At 35.5% G+C, this 20,331-nt stretch overlaps 1 protein-coding gene across 6 annotated transcripts in view; it reads left to right on the top strand.

Annotated features, from left to right (window-relative positions):
* The window catches only part of Ask1 (apoptotic signal-regulating kinase 1), a 937,451-nt gene that overhangs the window by 630,792 nt on the left and 286,328 nt on the right, over positions 1-20,331 (top strand). For 4 of the 6 annotated variants that reach the window (XM_090395264.1, XM_090395262.1, XM_090395265.1 and 1 more), the window contains exon 26: positions 9,203-9,268. The exons of the other annotated variants lie outside the window; for them this stretch is intronic. In XM_090395264.1, the coding sequence (XP_090251390.1) occupies positions 9,203-9,268 (66 nt within the window). The remainder of the gene's footprint in view (positions 1-9,202; positions 9,269-20,331) is intronic. 6 annotated transcript variants of the gene reach the window in all.

Raw genomic sequence — 20,331 nt, 5'->3', positions numbered from 1 at the left:
CAAAAGTGCCAGCGATGGTTCCAAAAATATCAACAAGGGGACTTCAGCTTGAAAGACTTCCCTTGCTCTAGACACCCTGTCGGTAATGATATGCTGGAAGCTGCTATTGCAAGAAATTCCGATGCGACTGTTGAAGATTTAGCAAAAGATCTTAATTCATCGTCATTGACTTCTGTTGCCATTTGTAAGAACTTGGAATAGTATCTGAGCTCAGCAAGTAGGTTCCTCACAAACTGACGAACAACAATCGAAGAGAGCACATCAACATCTACACTGCTCTTCATTCTTGAGATGTTCAATCTCTGTTTATGAGTCATGTAATTACCTGTGATGAAAAGTGGATACTTTACAAGAATGTTGAACACTGAAGGCAATGGGTTCATTCAGGTGAACAGGCTAAACCTCAGCCAAAACAAAACCTTCACCCTCGGAAATTTTGTTAGCGTTTCGTGAGATATGGCTGGTATTATACACTTTGAACTCTTGCCACAAAACCAAACAATCACAGCTGAAGTATACTATGAACAACTCGATAAATTAAATGAAAAACTGAAAGAAAAGAGGTGCTCTCTGGTCAATTGAAAGGGTGTTGTTTTTCACCATGATAATGCACGGTGCAAGAATCACCTTCATAGTGCAAGAATCACCTGTATCAAGATTGAGGAACTCGTCTGGGAAAAGCTTCCACATCATCCATATTCTCATGATCTTGAATCTTCAAATTACCACTTATTTCGAAGTTTGCAACATTTCATTAATGAAAAACAATATGATACATTAGAGGCACTGAAATTGAGCCTGTGCGACTTCTTTGCCTCCAAACCTCTTGAATTCTATAGAATTCAAGAGGTTTGGATTATTTGCTGTAGTTGGTGGATTGAATGGTGGAGACAGAGTTGTAGAGTAGATGCCCTCTCTCGATGAGTCTTTGGACTCCCTGGAGGTATTATGTAATAATAATAATAATAATAATAATAAAGAAATGGACCCTTGTAGCACACCACTAGTGACTTTCCTCTTTCAGGATACCACATCACTATATACAGCTTGCTGATACCTCTTTAACAGCCACTTACCTATTCAATTCACTAATCAATTAACTTGTCCCATCTGCTCCAGTTTATAGATTGCCATACAACATGTTGCATGGCAATCTATCAAAAGCCTTTGCAAATTCTAAGTATACCACTGTATGTACATCTCCCTTGTCCAATACATTCTTCACCTTGTTCTAATACATCTGTAGGTTGGTAAAACATGACCTCCCTTCAACAAACACAAGCTGACAATCACAGAAAATACTGTTGTTATCAATGCACTTTTGTATCCTAGCTCTCGCCCACCTCTCCAACATCTTAACTGTAACTCCAGATATACAGGTCAGCTTATAATGCGTAGCTTTAGTCTTATCACCTTTGTGAAGTGGAACAACTTTACCTTCTTTCCATTCCTTTGGGACTTGTGCTGTTGCAAGACTTGTTAAACGGGTAAACTAAAGCTGATGCTAACTCCCAGAAACATCCCCTTAAGGCACATGGGGGGTATGTCATTAAGTTCTATTGCCTTATTGATATCAATCTTACTTAATTCCTCACATTCCTGTTGCTTACCACCATTGACTTCTCCCATTTCCTCTACACATGAGTTTCTCATGATTTTAGGATACCTTTTTTCTCACTTAATACCTTAATTATCCTCTGCAGCAGTTACCAATCTACCATTTTCATCATTAACATCATCTTGCATAATCATTTTTCTCCAACTTGCAAATGTTGCTAGCACTCTCTCCAGGATTTTTCTTGGCTTGATTAGTTAATTTCACTTTATATTGCATTTCTGCTCTCCTTACGAAGTTATCTTTATTCCAAAATGCTATCTTTTCATGCCAGTCTGTAGTACCATAATTAAAATCACCCATAATAATCACCATTCCCTTTTTCACTAAAACAAGTTGCTTATACATTTCTTCTTCATCACCCTCTACATTCCCTGACCTGTAGTAACATGTGGCCAAAATCTCTTTCTATCAACTTCACCTGATACCATACTGCTTCAAAACCATTGCTGCTATTTCCTTCTTCCATCTGTACCTTATGTGGACATAATTATCCAGCACTACTTCCTCTCCCTTCTTGTCTTTTCTATCCTCATGATAAACATTGTATCTTTCCATTTCTATTCCCTTCAGGATATTATCCTCATCCGACCATGTTTCACTTATTCCAACAATTTTTGGGTGACTAAACTCAACCACTTACTCTGTATATCTCCTTAGACTCGACTGATATCCCCCCCCTCCTATCCCAGACCATTCAATTCTTTGCTAATAATCCTCATACATTCCGATATCCACTTTCTTTGTGCTATATCATCCTGTCCACCTACACCCTCCCTCCCCCCCCCCCCCCCACACACACAGTTTCCCTGTTCTCTCATCATCTCCTTACACTACATTAACAAGCACTTCAGTCTCTTCTGTTCCAGTCTCATGATCTTTTACTTCATGTCTTACTTCCTCTGATCTCTTGCTTGCATCACTTGTACTTTCTTCTAGCAACAGTCTCTCCATTTGACTCACACCACAGCCATTCAAATGCAGTGTGTCACTTTTGATACAAATCCATTCTTCCCTCAAATATATGACACAGTTTGTATATATTGCAGTTTGTATATATGACACATATACAAACTGCACTCCCCCTCTTCTCATACTGGTGTGCCTCTGGATTCTGTTCTTGATCCCATACTATTTAAATTATTTCTTAATGATATTTCATGTGCATTGACTGGGAATCTTCAAATGTTTGCAAATGATCCAAAGTTAGGTAGAATTATCAGAAGTAGTGCTGATATTAATTCTCTACAGAAGGATTTGAATAAACTTTCCACCTGGACAAATGATTGGGGTTGAAGTTTTAATATTAATAAATGCAAGCTGCTACACTTTGGAATACAGAGATATAAGCCAACCTAATGTATTGGTGGAGCTGTACTTCAGGAAGTGGATGAGATTTGGAACCTTCGAGTGACAGTGTACTGAAATTCTGAGGGCATCGTATTGCTGCTTTAATAAAAAGTACATGTCAATGTACTTTTTATCATAGGAGGTGGTGGTGCCTCTATATAAAGCATTGGTCAGACCACATATGGACCGTTGTGCTCAGATTTGGTCACCTAATTTTCATTTTGATGAGGAAACACTAGAGAGGAACCAAAGATGAATAACCAAGGTGATATCAGGACTCTGGAGTGTTTGGTTATGAAGAGCGTCTGAAAGAATGTGGAATACAAAGGTTGGTGTATAGGATGAAAAGAGGAGATATGATAGAGACCTTCAAGTTAGTTAAGGGATTCTATCAAATTAATACAGAAGAAGTTATAAAAATAGTGGATGTTAAGATGAAAAGAACAATTTTTTACATGGAGAGTTGTTAGTGAGTGGAGTGCAGGTAGTTTAAATAACTTCAAAGTTCATTATGTTAGACATGTTGCTGGTTGAATAGGCCTCCCACAATGAGTCTGTTGACTCGTTGTGGGAGGCCTATTTAACCATGGAGGTTACCAAAATAATAATAATAATATCATTGTGCATTTCATTTTCCTTGTTGCATTTCTCATTCTGAATGACTCATTCTTCAATTCTTCCATTCAGGCAATTTCACACCCTGTTGCTCCTGCAGTCTCACTCCCTCTCATTCTTCCATTCCTTTCTTTCACTTTCAAAATCTCACTTACTTTCAATTTCTTTATTTGTAAATTTTTTCACTCCCACAGTGTTCCTTGCACTCACATTTATGCTCGCTTTCATTTCATCAGTCTGTTTTGCATTTGGTGATGACTTGTAGTCCAATAGAATATTGCACTTTTTACAAACCTCATATGACAACTTCTGCATCAGGTTTCCTATTAATAAACAAGGTGATATTATTTTAACCAGGTAATGAAAGTCATCTTCCACCCAGATTAAGATTAGCAAACCTGTCAGCATTATTTGACAGGTTTGTTAATGTCCCATGGTGTGGAAACAGACTGCCATTGAAAAGTGGTTTATATATATATATATATATATTATATATATATATATATATATATATAAATTTTTTTTAATATGACTCCCACTCTCAAAATATATATTCATACCATAAGTAGGCTAGGATTTTTTTTTTTTTTATTGATTTAATGTTTTTTTAAGACAATGAATGGAACAAGATTTATTCAGAATGGATTAAGAATTCTTAATAAGCAGTCTCATTTTCTTGTTTTTTATTTTATTCATAATTTCATGTAGTTGGGGATAAGTGAATTTTATATTTAATGTGTGTCAGTATTGTCTGATTTGTAGATAGAGTATGGAACACAGTGCTTAGATAAATTTCCTAGGCAGTATTACTATAAATTCATTGTTCTTGTTAGTATGCTGATATGAAATGGCAATGAAAGGCAAATCATTGTGTAAGTCGACACGGAAGACAAAAGTAAAAGGCTTGGATTTTTCAAAAATGGTACAGTGCCATGAATGTGATATGTATGAGTGGGAAGATATTGCAGATATTTCTGTAGAGAAGCTGAATAAGAGAAAAGAGTGAGTGTAGGAAATACAATATTCTGATAGACCACAAGACTTGTTTAAATATGAGTAGGGAGCATGGCATCGTAACTGAAACAGCAGTTGAAGAAGATTGTACAAATGCTCAGAAACTGTGTGGAAATGATGCCTAGAAAAAGAGCTTGATTGGCAATAAAGTTGGTGATAATGATGTTAAAAAACAGAGTGCAATTAACAGTAAGGTGACAAGCGGGGTATTGCCAATCACACATACGAACAAGCATGTGTGACTGACAATAAAATAGAGAGAGAGTGAATGACAGCCAAAAAAATAATGCAAGAATTGAAAGCTGAGGTGTTGAACATGAGGCAAGAGATGAAACAGCTGCAGAGTGAAATTAAGAGCATTATAGATATGTACGGAAGAGTGAAGAAGACAAAAATGAATGACATCTATATGAAAGAACCACAGGTGGCTTGTTATGGCAATTTGATTATTAGAGGAGTGTTAAATGAGAAGATGCACAAGGTTTGTTTGCCGTGAAGTAAAATGAATAGAGTGATTGAGGCATTGGATATTAAGAGTAAGCGAGTAAAAGAGTTGGCGGTAGTATTAGAGACAAATGACTGAATAGTGACAATGAGAATGTAAGATTGGATATCAGGAGGTTGTTGAGAAGGATAAAAGATAAGCATGTAATAGAAAAGGTGGTCAGTGATTAAGAAGAGAGCAAGAATTATGAATGATATGTTACTGGAAATGTGTGAAGAGAAAGGAGTGCAGTTTATTAATGTGTGGAATGAGTTTTGAAGGATGAATTGAACTGTATGAGTGATGGACTGCATTTGAATTGTTTTGGTGTGATTGATTTGAAGAGACTTCTACTGGAAGGGAGAATAGTGAGTGCAGAGAATGAAGCTGAGCAAGTAAGAAGCGATGTGAAAAAGCAGGAGAGTAAGGAAGGAGAGATTCAAGTGGTGCTTATGAATGAACAAGTGTGCAAGACAAACAGAGAAATGGGAACACTCAGAGTAGACAGGGAACACAGCATGAGAAAAGTTGATCCACAAAGAAAAAGTGAATGCATATGTAGACAAGAAGGGAATGGGTTGACTTGGGATGTAGGGAAATCAATTGGATTTGAAGAAGGTTCTAGGATGAGTAAGGAGAAAAAAAATGGCTCGAGGAAGGTGAAGTCACATCTAATTATTGATATCAGTGAAACTTGTTATAGATCCTGGAATGAATTAAGTTTTTATACGAATGCTAGAAGTATCAGAAACAAGGGAAATAAATTAATTGCATCGATTGAGTATGTCCACCCAAAAATTGTTGGAACAAATGAGACATGATTGAATGAAGATAACATTCTGATAAGAATACGGATGGAAGGGTATGGTGTATTTCGTGAAAAGACAGAAAGGATAAAAAAGAGATGTGGAGTGCTATTGGTGATATGAAAAGAATTATGTCCATACAGACAGAGATGCAAGGAAAAAATAGTGGCAGCAGTTTTGAGGCAGTATGGTCTGATGAATAGAATGAAAAACTTAGTCAGATATTGCTATAGACTTGGTAATATGGAGGGCACTGACTATGAAATGTATAATAAAATAGGAAAAGGGTGATCATTATGGGTGATATATTTTGGAATGATGGGATAGCAACCAGAAATAAAGAAAATGAATTTCTCAAGTTTTTGTGGAGCAACTACCTCAGACAGTATGTAACAGAGAGCACATGAGGATTGAGGGACTTGGGTTTGATCATTTCATTGACGATGTTATTATAAATTAGGTTTCAAATCTTCCTCCAGTTAGTGAGAGTGACCATGAAATGGGTGGCTGCCAGCCATGTGAGGACATCTGTGAAGAAAGGAAATATATAGTACAAAGCTAGAGATTATGAGAAGCTCGGGAGACAACTTACAACTGTAGCATGGAATGAGGAGTTGGATGGAAAGTAAATCAGTGCAGCTTGGGTGATATTCAAGAACTATCTAGTAGAAGCACTGTCTAAATCTATTCTAAGGGTCCAAAGATTAAATAAGATAGTGTGAAATGAATGAATGAATGAAGAGCTTAAGCATGCAATACAGAGAAGGCAGCATGAAATGAGTGGTAATTATCAATTCCATGAGGAGTAGTACAAAGAGCAGGCAAGGAGAGTGACTCAGTTGGTAAAGGTAACAAAAGTGCAGCATGAGCAGCAGTTGGCTAATAACGCAAAATAAAAATCCTAGGGAGTTCTTTCGATATGTAGCCAGCAAAAAAAATAATAAATAAATAAGATAATGATAATGGTAGGATGACACTGATTGGAGAAAATGGTATAAAGACAACTGCTGCAGAGGATATAGTTGAGATATTTAATGAGCAGTTCATAAAGGTCCTTCATCCTTGTGAATGTGACATCATAGAGAATTTCAGAGTGGTGGATGAGGAGCAGGACAGACTGACTGTGAGTTGGCAAGAGGTATATGGGTAATTCAGCAAACTTGATGTTGATAAGGCTGTGAGAATTGATGATATATCGCCACATATATAAAAGGAATGAGAATGGGAGTTGACATCTCCCTTGACATATTTGTTTAATATGACTCTTACATTGGATCAAGTTCCAAAGTAGTAGAAGGAAGGCAAGATTGTACTGCTTCATAAGGGGGGAGGGGTTACAGAACCTCAGCATCAGATTATAGGCCAATCTGTGTGGCAGGTGTAGTGATTATAATGCTGGAGAGGCTAGCTAGAACTAGGACTCAGAATTGGGTTGACAACATTGGTATTATCTTTGATGGGCATCATGGATTTGCTAAAGGGAGGTCATGTTTTAGTAATCTACTTATTATAATAAGGTGACAGTAGCATTGGATGCTGGAGATGAATACACAGTATATACTTACTTTGCAAAGGCTTTTGATAGATTACCCCAAGACAAGTTGATAGTCAAACTAGAGTGGATGGGGTTGTATATTAGACTAGTGCATTGGATTGGAGATTGGCTATCTGAAAGATGTCAGCAACTTGTATGTGGGGGAGCAATATCCCAGAAGAGGAAAGTCACTAATGGTGTGCCTCAGTTCTGTTTTAGGGCCATTGCTGTTTAACTTGTATGTTAATGACACTGTGGAAACTTAAATGTGGATGTTCAGTTGTTTTCAGATGATGCAAAGTTGGGACAGATTATTAGGAGCAGATCTTGTGGCATTAGAAGAAGACTTGAATAGACTGAATAAATGGACACAGGAATCGGAATGCCAATTCAATGTTGCAAAATATAAGATTTTAAAATTTGGTAAACAAAGATAGGATGCAGAATTTACTCTTTGTGGGGATATATTGTTGAAGGTGGAGGAATTAAGAGATGTTGGTTGATATGGACCTAAAATTTAGGGCACGCGTCAGAATTGTGAGGATAACATAAGAAATTCTGACAGTGATGCAGAGGACACTGACTTGTAGAAGTAAGGAAATTCTGGTTCCATTGTAGGCCTTGATTAGGCCACATTACTGTGCACAGAGTTGATCATCTGGTTTTCAAAAGGATTAATATATGCTGTATTCTTCTCTAAAGAAGAATTTCTTGTCTATGTAATAAAAATAAACACACACACACACAAATTCTTTACCCCACCTACAGAACAAATGTACTACAGGTTTACAAAAACCGTTTGTGGGTAGGAGCCACATAAAAAAAAAATAATAATAAATAATTCTCTATGTCTCTTTGCTTCACCTAGCAGCCATTCATGATATCAGTGAAAGCAGAGTGACTGGTTTAGAGAAACTTGCTGTAGGCCTAAACAAGCCACTTACTAAAGTGGTTTGAAAAAGTTCCATGTTTGGTCTCTAGAGCAAGATTTCCAGACTATGTAAAAATAAATAAAAACTTTACAAAAAATATATATATAAAATTGATAAAAATGGAGAAAAAAAAATCCTGAGCCCACCCATGGTGCAAATGTGCTGTAGGTTTATTAATTAATATCCTTTCATAGGTGTGAACCACATTTAAGACTCTGCTCATTTCAGCCAAGACCACATTATATGGGACCAGTTCCCTACAGTCTCTAACTAAACTTGTCATAACACTCATCTTTTAAACTACTTCACATTACAGCAGATGCTAACATGATTGTATGAAATAAATTTGCATGTTTATTTCTGAATGCTAATCTAAACAACATAAAAATATATACACAAAAAAAATTTTTTTTTTTATTTATAATTGCATGTTTCCTCTACATTATTCAGATTATGTTATGGAATTCTGTAATTAATGTTTTTAACTTTTTATTTACAGTATTTACATTAACTGAAATTGATCTGCTTATAAATGTTGGCTTGCTTGCTTTAATTTTTTAAAATTTTGTTTGTTTTTTTAACTTCACTGTTGAGTGTGTTTATGATAAATGCAAAATCCAGCTGATGGAAACTGTTTAACATATTTCTGTGATTTATATATATATATATATATATTTGTCACTTTTTCTATATATTTATTTTGGTATTTTTTTGTACCTTTATAACTGCATGTAGATTGCCATACACTAAATAAATAAATAAATATATATATATGTGTGTGTGTGTTATATATATATACATACAGTATATACACATGTATGTATTTTTCCCTCCCTTTATTTTTATATAAAGATCATTCTTCTGTAAGACAAGTCCTTCAGATTCTGTTCCTCGTTCTCCAACATCATTTTCCTTCAGGTAGGAATGCTGCATTGGATAAAACTGCAATAATTTCCTAAATAAACTCATATTTTTGTTTCAGATTTTAATGTTTTTGAAATAACATTTTTAATTATAACATTAAAAATATGCACAAGCTAATATATACAGGGTGTCCCAAAATTCACGCAAGAAGTAATTTTGATAGAAAACACAGGTTTTTAATTAAAAATTGTAATTTCTTATTGATTCGTAAAGTATACAGTATAGGGTTATGCATGGAATAGCATATCGGTTAAATGGCCTCCACGGCTTTGCTGGCACATACGCACTCTTTTGTCAAAATTTTTCATGACCGTTTTGCATAAATGTGGCTGAATTTCATTGACACAGCACTCAATTTCCTCCTTCAAGGCATGGGTGGTTGTGGGCTTGTTGGCATAAACCTTAGACGTCAAAAAACCCCAAAGAAAAAAGTCCAATGGCGTTAAGTCACATGATCTGGGCGACCAATTCTGATCACCAAAACGGGAAATTACACGACCAGGAAATGACTCATGCAGTAATTGAATTGTTTCTCGGGCTGTATGACATGTGGCACCATCTTGTTGAAACGATATGTCGTCCACATCCATATCTTGCAATTTAGGCACAAAAAACTGGATTATCATGTCGCGATAGCGAGCACCATTAACTGTTATTGCCTTACCAGCCGCATTTTCGAAGAAGAATAGACCGATGATGCCTCCAGCCCAAAATCCGCACCAAACAGTGACACACTGTGGATGCATTTGTTTCTCAACAATCACTCGTGGATTTTCTGAACCCCAAATGCGACACTTTTATCGATTAACGAAGCCATCAAGATGAAAATGAGCCTCATCGCTGAAGATGATTTTGTTCGAAAAATAAGCATCCACTTGTTGTTGTTCCATAATCCATTCAACGAACTCTCTTCGCTGTGTGTGATCAGTAGGCTTCAGTTCTTGAGTCAGTTGAACTTTGTAAGCATAAAGATGCAAATCTTTCTTGAGAATACGCTGTAGAGAGCTTCTCGAAATGTCCAATTCAAGACCACGGTGCCAAATTGATGTTCCTGGACTCTCAGCAACACTCTCACGAACTGCTTCGATGTTTTTTGTTGAACGACTTGTTGAAGGACAGCCAAAGTGTATAAGATCACTAATTGATCCGGTTTCCTTGAATTTTTTAATTAATCTTTTCACAGTTGATGAAGTTAAATCACCATTCCGACCATAATTTGTATGAAAATTGCGGACTGTAGCTGCCAAACCTTCATTATTTTTAAAATATTGCTCAACAATGAAAATGTGTTGTTCTTTCATGTAGCACTCCATTTTTAATAACTCAACTGTCAGCTGTCTTTTTTTTTTTTCTCGTTGGCAACACTTTATCACACAAATGGTGCTAAATTTAAATCTTGCGTTAATTTTGGGACACCCTGTATATATTCAAAGTCATGTTAAACCATCTCTTTGAATGCTTCTGGCAAACATGATTATGATTACATTACTGGATGTACACTGTACAAAATGACTATATATGCAGTCTGCTTTGGAGGATATGCAGTTTGTTAGAGAAACTGTCTCAAATTTTGGAAAACATTTTTTTTTATTAGTAATATGTTTACGATAAAGAGCCAAGAGGCACTCTTAGATTTCGATCTCCGAGTTTTGTATCCGGCTTTAAAATAATGAGGGATTTATTATCCCCTTAACTTAGTAATATGTTTATTATTATTATTATGAAGGCATCTCCATCGAGTTAGAAAACTTGTCGTGGGAGATGCATTATTCACATATAGCCATCATTCACAAAATGCCTTTCATACTTCTCCTTAAACTCATTCACTGATGACACATCCACAACCATCTCTGACAATCCATTCCACCCATCCACTACCCTCCAAGCAAAAATTCTAATCCTAATACTCTTGCTAACCACACTCTTACAAACTTTTACTTGCAATTCTTTGCATGTACTAAAAAACAAGTCTTCATTATCAATACTATAAAACCCCTTTAATAACTTGAATGCTTCTATCATGTCCCCTCCTTTTTCCCTATCAGCTAATTTTTGAGGCCTATAGACCATCAATCTGTTCTCATAGTGAGCATTCTACAATCTTTGTCACTCACCTCTGAATCCTCTCCACAACTTCCTCATCCTCACAGAATCTAGGCATCCAGATCTGTGCACAGAGTCCATATGTGACCTTATTAAAGCCTTATATAGAGAAACAAATTCTTTATCATTTGTTTGTTAGTGTGTTCTTCAACAACCATGTAATCTGATGCACTGTGTTCGCTACCTTTGCAGCATGCCCTATAAACTTCAGCTCCCTGTCCACAATCACACCCAAGTCCCTAGCCTCATCGGTTCAGTTTCATCAGTATAGTACACAATCTCTGATCTCTTCACAGAGTGTATCATCTGACACTTGATCACATGAAACTTGCAGCCATTTTGCCTTGCCCATACTGCTAATCTGTTTAAGACTTTCTGCTGGATCTCTGCATTACTTTCATTTGCCACTGCTCGTTCCAGCAAACATTCAGCAAAAACTGAATTTTTTCCTTTCAAATCATTTCCTATACCATTAATATACAAATTAAACAACATAGGAACCAAGTACTAAGCCCTGTGGAGCACCACTAGTCACTTGCCTTCTCCTGTACTCAACTCCTCCATAAACCACTCTTTGATATCTGTCCATCAGTGACCTTTATTACAAATTACCAGATTCATCCCCATTTGCCCCAATTTATGCAATAGAGTTTTTTTGTGGAATCTTGTCAAAATGCTTTTGCAAAGTTTAGCAATATCACTGAGTAGCCATATCCCTTATCTAACTCCATTGTCACTTGACTATAAAAAGTAAGCAGATTACTAAGACATGACCTATCCTTCACAAAATGCTGATTGGCCTATAATTTCCTACTTCTGTCTTGGAGCTTCTATTATGCAGAGGAACTATTTTGCCCTCTTTACACTCCATTGGCACCTTACCATGGCTTTGTTCGTATTGAGGTTCTGCAATATTTTAAGCAGCTCCATTTCTTCAACCTCTAATTCCTACTGGTTATTATCACCACATGGATGGTATCCCCCCCCTGCAAAATACTCACTCGGTAATTCAATTATTTGGTTTCATTCTATTACTTCCCTGCCATCAGCACTTCAATAGTTACTAGTTGTTTAATAGAGACATGCATTACACATACTATCTTTTTTGAATAATGGCTTCACACATGTAAGAGAAAACTAAATGTAATCATTGCTCCTATGCATATTGCTGATTATGTCATAAGCTTCTTTTATGAAGAAAACAGAAAAACTGATGACAACATTTAAATTATGAATGCAATGAGGAGGCATACAGTATGCATATAACATCATGTCTCAGTCACAGCTGTTCAGTAGGAGGAAACATTATTAGAGTTCAAAGATGTGGGAATAAATGTATAATTAATTCATTTTAAAAATAAATAAATAAATATAAACAATTAACAGCATTCACTTCCTAAAACTTAGAATCAGGCATACAGTCTGTCTGATTAAGATTAGGACAGTGGCATAAGGCTTCGCATGATTCAAAAAATAGACGATCAAATTTGAACCTACTATAAGTATAGAATCTTGGTATGGTTCCACTGAACTATGTGTCTAGTGTCGATGGTATGAGAAGCAAGGTTTGTAGGTGGAGTACAAATTATATCTACAAAGGATCCTTGCTGTTTGTTCAGATGTTCCTTTTAACACCAGATTGCAATCTAGAAGAGGGATGATAATTATCAAATATTTTCTTTATCAAAGTCTTACTGTATCCATTAAGTAATAGAGTAAGTTTTATTTTATTTAATTCTTCTAATAGAAGAGACTCAGAAGAACAAATTGTATGTACTTGTTGTACAAGGCTTTTGATGATATATATTTTCGGTGAAGTATGACGATGTGAAGGTGCGTGGATATATATGCCTGTAAAGGATGGCTTCCTGTAAACAAAAAATTCAGTACAGTGGTATCTCACTAATCCGAACTAATAAAAACTGCGCTCGTTCAGATTAGCGAATTTTCCCCCTATATAATAACTAGCGTTTAAGACAAAGAATAATGAGATTCTAATTGTACATCAATTTAATCCTGTAAATAAATGGAGTAACTGATAGAAAAAAGCTACTCTACTGTAATGTAAAACTTTAAAAATGATACAGTACACAAGTTTATTTTAGTAAAAAATTTTGTTTGTATGTACTTGTATTGTTGAGGATTCTGATTTAATAAAATTGCATAGTTCAGTACATAACTTAATTTGTGTAAAAAATATCACTTTCTTGTACATAACACAAAAAAAAAGTTTCACAAAATAACACAAAAAAAGTTTTTTTTTTATTTCTTTGTAAAAAAGTCACTGATTTTCTTTTACTTCTTGGAAGCTAAACTTTTTTGCTAATGCTTCTTCTCGGAGCTGCATTAGCAATAAAATTTTGTGGAATGGCGTATCATTCTGCTTAGCCCATTCTATACACACATTAAAACTGTCAACTGCTTCTTCATGTTTTACTTTTTTTTTCTTCGAATTCTTTATCATCATTGTCTAGAAGATGATGATAACGATATTCTCTAGCGTCATATTTATAATTTCAGCATCTGATTTGATTTTGAATTCACTTTTGGTTCTACCTGTAATCCATTCAGTAACATCTGTTTGTGAAATTTCAACATTTGGATTTATATTTTTAACCAAATTATGCACGTTTTGATTTTCCACTTTTTGTGTATCACCGTAGTTATCTTCGTAAATTCTAGAAGGCCACAGTTTTTTCATGAAGCTCGACAGCAGTGATTCATGCTAACAATACAGTACGTACTGTACAGTATAAAAAAGCAAACATGAACACACAAAAAATCAAAATAGACTTACAGTGTAAGCATACAATCAACAATATGAAAAAAAATACTGTACTGTAATAATAAAATAAATAATAATAATTAAAATAATAATTATTAAATAAAAAATAATAGGACACAAAATAATAATATGTAATAAATAAAACTTTTTTTTCCTTTCAAACCGCAGTTCGCATTACTGGAGGGTTCGGACTAAAGAGGTTCGGATTAGTGAGATACTACTGTATTTACCAACAGAGATACAATGTATTAAAAGTATCTAAAAAGGGAAGATTGTTGTTAGATTCAGTTTCTATAGTGAACTTAATGTGGGTATATAAGGAGTTAATTTTATTCAGAAACTGAAGTAGTTCTGTTCCAGAGCGAGACCAGATTGTAAAGATGTATCCATAAAACGTAGCCAAATGTGAGGTTGAGGAGAAATGGTGTTAGAAGTGTGATTCTCTAAATGCTCCATAATGTAATCAGTCAATGCTGGTTGTATTGGATTACCCATCACAGTACCTTCAATCTTCTGAAATAATTTATTATGCCAAGTAAAATAGCTAACATTGATAGTAAACTTGAATAAATTGATGATGTCAACAGGGAAATCTACTTGTAAAAGCTGTAGAGTTTCTTCAAGTGGTATATTTGTAAACAATGAAACTCCATCAAAGGAAACCATTTTAGACTTTGAAGATGAAGATTCACATCAAACTTAGGCCTTTTGGGAGGAATCTTTATGTGAGTGTTTTGGGTTCGGTTGAAGGTGAGTTAGCTAATCTTATATGGAAGTAGCAGAGGTGATATCACCTTTTTTTCTTCTGGAAACTTGGGTTTTTCATCCCACATACAGACAAATCAACCTTCAGAATACACACAATTTACAGACACAAAAATACTAGTCGTGGTGGTGATCAGTAGATGGCATTGGTGTAGGTGTTAATGGTATGGTAGTAGCGGTTTGTTGTAGTTGGCATATTAAGTGGTGGAGATGGAGAGTTGTAGAGTAGGTGCCCTCCCTCGATTAGTCTTTGGAGGTGTCATGAAAGAATAATAACAGGTGGTTTTCCCAGTAAAATTTCATAGAAGCCTTGAAAGATATTTTTCCAAATAATAAATAGGAGATCTTAACTATAGGACATAATAGAAACCTTAGGAAAGTCCAAGCATGATGAATCCGCAACTTTTAAGGATCTGTCTCTCTTCTGTTAGAAGAATTAAATAAAATAAAACTTACTCTATTACTTAATGGATACAGCAAGATATTGATACAGAAAATATTTGATAATTATCATCCCTCTTCCAGATTGCAATCTGATGTTTAAAAGATCAGCATACTCTACGTTAAAGGAACATCAGAACAAATAGTAAGTACTCTTTGCAGAGAATATAATAGAACTCTAATACATCTTCAAACTAGCCCAGAAGTTATCTTTCTTACCACCCTATCAAAGATATATTATCACCTTTATCTTTGCCATGTGTTTGTCAAATACCTTGTTCTTGTCATCTTTGTTACTTTAAACAGATTGGCCATTCTGCTACTATTAGAATCTAATAACATCATGATTATATAAGATTTTTGGAATTTGAAGATTAAGGCCTTGCTTCTCATGCCATTGACACTAGACACATAGTTCACTGGAACGATACCAAGATTCTACACTATAGTAGATTCAAATTTGATTGTCTATTTTTTTTAATCGTGTGAAGCCCTACACCACTCTCCTAATCTTAATTGGACAGACTGTATGCCTGTTTCTGTTAATTATTTATAATTTTTATACTTTTATTTATTTATTATTTTTAAATTAAGACAGGTGATAAAAATATCAGCATACTCTACTTTAAATGAACATCTGAACCTCATTACATGCTGTATAACTCATTCTTGTATTCAGAATTGAAATGTTGTCACCAGTTTTTTTTTTTTTTTTTTTTTTTTTTTTGTCTTCTCCCTAAAAAAAGCTCATGACATATTGAGTGAAATATGTAAGAATAATAAATGATATTTAGTTTTCTCTCACATGTGTAAAGTCATTGTTCAAAAAAATACAGTATCCTTCCATAGTCTTTCCTCCTTTTACTTGCAACATAGCAAAAAAAAAAAAAAAAAAAACCTTTAGGGTTTCTTTTGGTCTCATCAGCTAGCTTTCTCTCATAATTAGCTTTAGTCTTTCTTATTATACTGGTCACTCTTCTTTCCTGCACCTTATATTGCTTATTGGCATGCTCATCACTTTTTTCTTTATAATCTCTCACAACATTTTCTTTCTGTTCAACTACTGTTTAATAAAGCTCTTCATCCATCTATCGTCTACTTGATTTATCCTTCTAACTCTAGGTATACATTGAGGTACTGCTTTCTTCAAACACCCCTTGACCATCTCCCATGAATATATCCCCTGGATTATAGCAGCAATTAATTATATATTTCGTCCTGTTGTCCTCTATGTCACACCCTCTGCATCCCTGTCCTCATGATGTCCACTAACATCTCTCCCCCTTCAAATTCTTATCTCATGGCTCTGCTGAAAGTTGACTCCTTTGTAATTCCACATATGAAAATCCCTTCTAAACAGAAAATTCTGCATGTTTGGCAATCTTCCAGGTTAAGATTACATAATCTCTTTCACCAAGTAAAGGCAGCATAAATAGATTGGTTACTGTTAATTTCTCTGATGCTGTGATCAGATTCAGCGCTCTTGAACCTCCTATCCTCTCTATTACATGCTGTCTTGGGTAATTATTTCTCATTCATTCATTCATTTTTATTCATCTTCAAGGCCCACCTTTCCTAACTGGGTTGTGGGAGCAGCAGCTGCAAGAGGAACTTCCAATGGTCACGATCCTCTGCCAGCAAGCTCAGGTGTTCCAGTGGGACTCCCAAACGTGTCCACCCAAGGTTTTGGATATAATCTTTCCAGCAAGTCCTTGCCCTTGGCCTTAGACATAGTTTATTATGTTGGTGCATGTGCTTTTTGCTGTCTCTGCATATGTTGTTATATGCACACAACATAACATTGCTTCCTTTCCCATCCGGAGTCTTGTGCTGTAACTCATATGTAGGCTGTTACTCAGAACAGTATTTTTAAAAGTGAGATAATAATAGAGATGATGTAACTAAAATGCTTCAATTACTATCACTGCATTTTATTTAAGTAAAATTGGTATATTCATGGAACAATGCACAGGTAAATAAATTATACTTGACAGGAAATAAAATTCCTGTTTAATCTACTTTCTACCCAAGTCAACAGACAAAAGTTTATATGAGAAAAAGTGTATCTTTATAACATGGTATATATAGAGGCAGTTAATTGTACGTCATGTTGCTAACAGGTGTTCTCAGGAGGTATAGAGGATGTTATGAGTACTATATGATTAAGTTTACATTATTACTAGCTTCTCAAGTTTTCTACCAAATTAATTGTTTATTTACTTGATCTAAAAGTAAATTATAACATAATTCTTGTCAAGCATAATTTATTGTTTTTGAATGAATATTGCTTTTACATTTTACCCGAGATGAGGAAAAAGTATGCATGTGGAGTATCTAGGCTACTTCTATGTATAGGCTGCTGACTTCACATCATGTTGTCTCATTATCCCATAATGCATGGCACACTTCCTTATGAACATATTTATTTCCATGCAATATCAGAAGGATCATTACCCAAACTGTTTGGACCTTTATTGAAATCTCATTAGTAGTAGCTAGACTCGCATGTTTTTTGCTTGGCCAAAAGTAATGTATACTTGATAAGAATTTTTTTTTTTATCCTTTACCCAAGCATAAGCTAACAAAAGTTTGCAAAAGTTCTGAGGTAACTTTGCTACTAGGTTATGTAAAATTCGATGTAGCTTGGAATTTTACAAGCGCTTTACATTGACTTTTAGAGGGATCGCATCCAAAATTCACAAATTGTAAACAGTAGGTATATTTGCGGCATTGTAATCTGTGGGTCTTGTATTATTGTAAACTCTTTATTTATTGCGCCTTTGAATTTTCTATCGTATGTTTTGTAATACTTATTATTTAATCACTTTGTCTTTACTTTACTTCTATATATAATTTTCTTTTCACTTTAATTTACTTTACTATCTCTTTATCTTCATTAACGTTATTCATTCCTCACTTTAACTTTATCTAATCCTTTCATGTACTCTATTAACTTTATTCACTTTGTGTTACCTTCAATATTCTTTACCTATACCGGAGATTGCCATTTATTGCAGTCTCATTGGGGAAACTGGAGCCATGGAAATACTGAAAGCTCACTTGCTTAATATAGCAAGTTCTTTTTCTTTATTAAAATTAAATTATACTTGACAAGAAGTTTTTATCCTTTTTCCAAGTGTAAGTGAGCAAAAGTTTGTGCATGGGGTATCTTGTTGGGATTGCCCCATATCCAGAGCAGATTTGGCCTTTATTAAAGTCTCATCAGTGGGAGGCTAGACCTGTGGAGATAATGAATGCTCAGACAATGAAGTCATATTTATATATAGAAGTAGTAAAATGGAGTATCCCTATATTATTAAAATACTGCAGATGAGAGGCAGGAAATTTTTTCCACTTGGTTTGTAAGTAAATTATACTTGGAAAGTTCTCATAGACAGGCTTATACGTTGCTTATGCATTATTAAATCACTTAAGGAATTGAACAACGTAGATACGAATATAAATTAAATTAAACTTTAATAAATATTTCCAATATTTCGGCAACGTCACATTGCCATCTTCTAAAGGAACTTACAAAAAAAAGCACGTGCACATAGGCACTACAACACAGTAACTGAGAATGAAGAGATGATGCTATTGCTCTCCTAAAAGTCCTGATGGTGCCCTCTAGCAGGCTAAGTAGGTGTTCTTGGCTGTTGGGCTGAAGGTCTGCTGATGTAAGCCTTCCAAATTTGGGGCAGTCGCATACAACCAAATTTGTTGAGGTTTGGAGAGTTTCTTAGGGCTGAGGCTGATTCCATAAATAGTCTTTCGAATTTGCATTTGCTACAGTGTATTACTGTAGCTTTCTTCCACAGAATACTGTGGAAGAAAGAGCATGTTCAGCAAGACCAGAATGGCTATACTTGTGAAAACAGATGTAGTCCTTGTGTTCAGAAATTCTGATATTCGCTTCCCTGCCTGTTTGGCCAAAGTAAGATAGTTTACAGCATGGGACCTGGTATACACCAGGTAGGTCTAGGGGAAGTGGTTGGTCTTTAGTGGAGTGGATAAGGGATGCCAATTTTCTGTATGGTCTGTTACAAGAGGTCAGGTCATGTTTTTTTTTAAGATTTTGGTAATTTTTTCCGATGTAGGGAACGGTGATGGATTTAGAGTAATCCTTGTTGTGGAGGGAGGTGAGGGGGGGGTTGTAGATTTTAATATTTTTTTGGGGGGGGGATAGCCATTGGCTGAGAAAGTGTTGAGGATGTGATTTAGTTCAGTGTTTAGGGTCGTGTTGTTAGAACAGATTAGTTTAGCCCACCACTCCATATTGTTGTGAGGGTGGGGGCGGGGATTGTTGGTGAATGTATCTGCCTGTATGGGTGGATTTTCTATAAACTGAGAAAACCAAGGTTCCATCAGGCTGGCAGGTGACTAGTGTGTCTAGGAAAGGGAGGCTGTTGTTTTCCTCTTTTTCGAGGGTGAACTTGATTCTGGGGTGCTGGATGTTTAAGTGTGTTAAGAAGGAGAGGAGTGTTTCAGAGCCATGTGGTCAAATATCGAACACATCATCAACGTAGCAAAGCCATATCATTGGGTTTTGTGGGGCAGAGGCTAAGGCTTTTTCTTCAAAAGTCTCCATAAAGAAATTGGCCAAGGGTGGGAAGAGTGGTGAAACCATGGCTGTCCCCTCTATTTGTTTGTAGAATTTTCCCTGCCAAACGAAATAGCCTGAGTTCATTGTGAACTGAAATAGGGCTGAGATATCGGGAGAAAATTTAGCTTGGATTAGCTCTAAAGTTTCCTTGAGTGGGACGTTTGTGAATAAGTAGGAGACATCAAAGCTGATCATTATGTCAGTATGTTGGAGTGTAAGGTTTTCTATGCTGTCTTTTGAAGTGGGCTGAGTTTTTTTATCTGTGGTGCCAGTATAGTATGTGAGCTCTCTGGCCAAATGTTTAGCTAATTTGTATGTGGGGGAATCAATGCCATCCACTATGGGACGTAATGGCACATT

The sequence above is a fragment of the Typopeltis vanoorti genome, chromosome 7, assembly GCF_054136105.1.
Source record: "Typopeltis vanoorti isolate ZY-2024b chromosome 7, IOZ_Tvanoo_1.0, whole genome shotgun sequence".
NCBI classification, from domain to species: Eukaryota; Metazoa; Arthropoda; class Arachnida; order Uropygi; family Thelyphonidae; genus Typopeltis; species Typopeltis vanoorti.
This window is presented reverse-complemented; position numbering and strand designations above follow the sequence as displayed.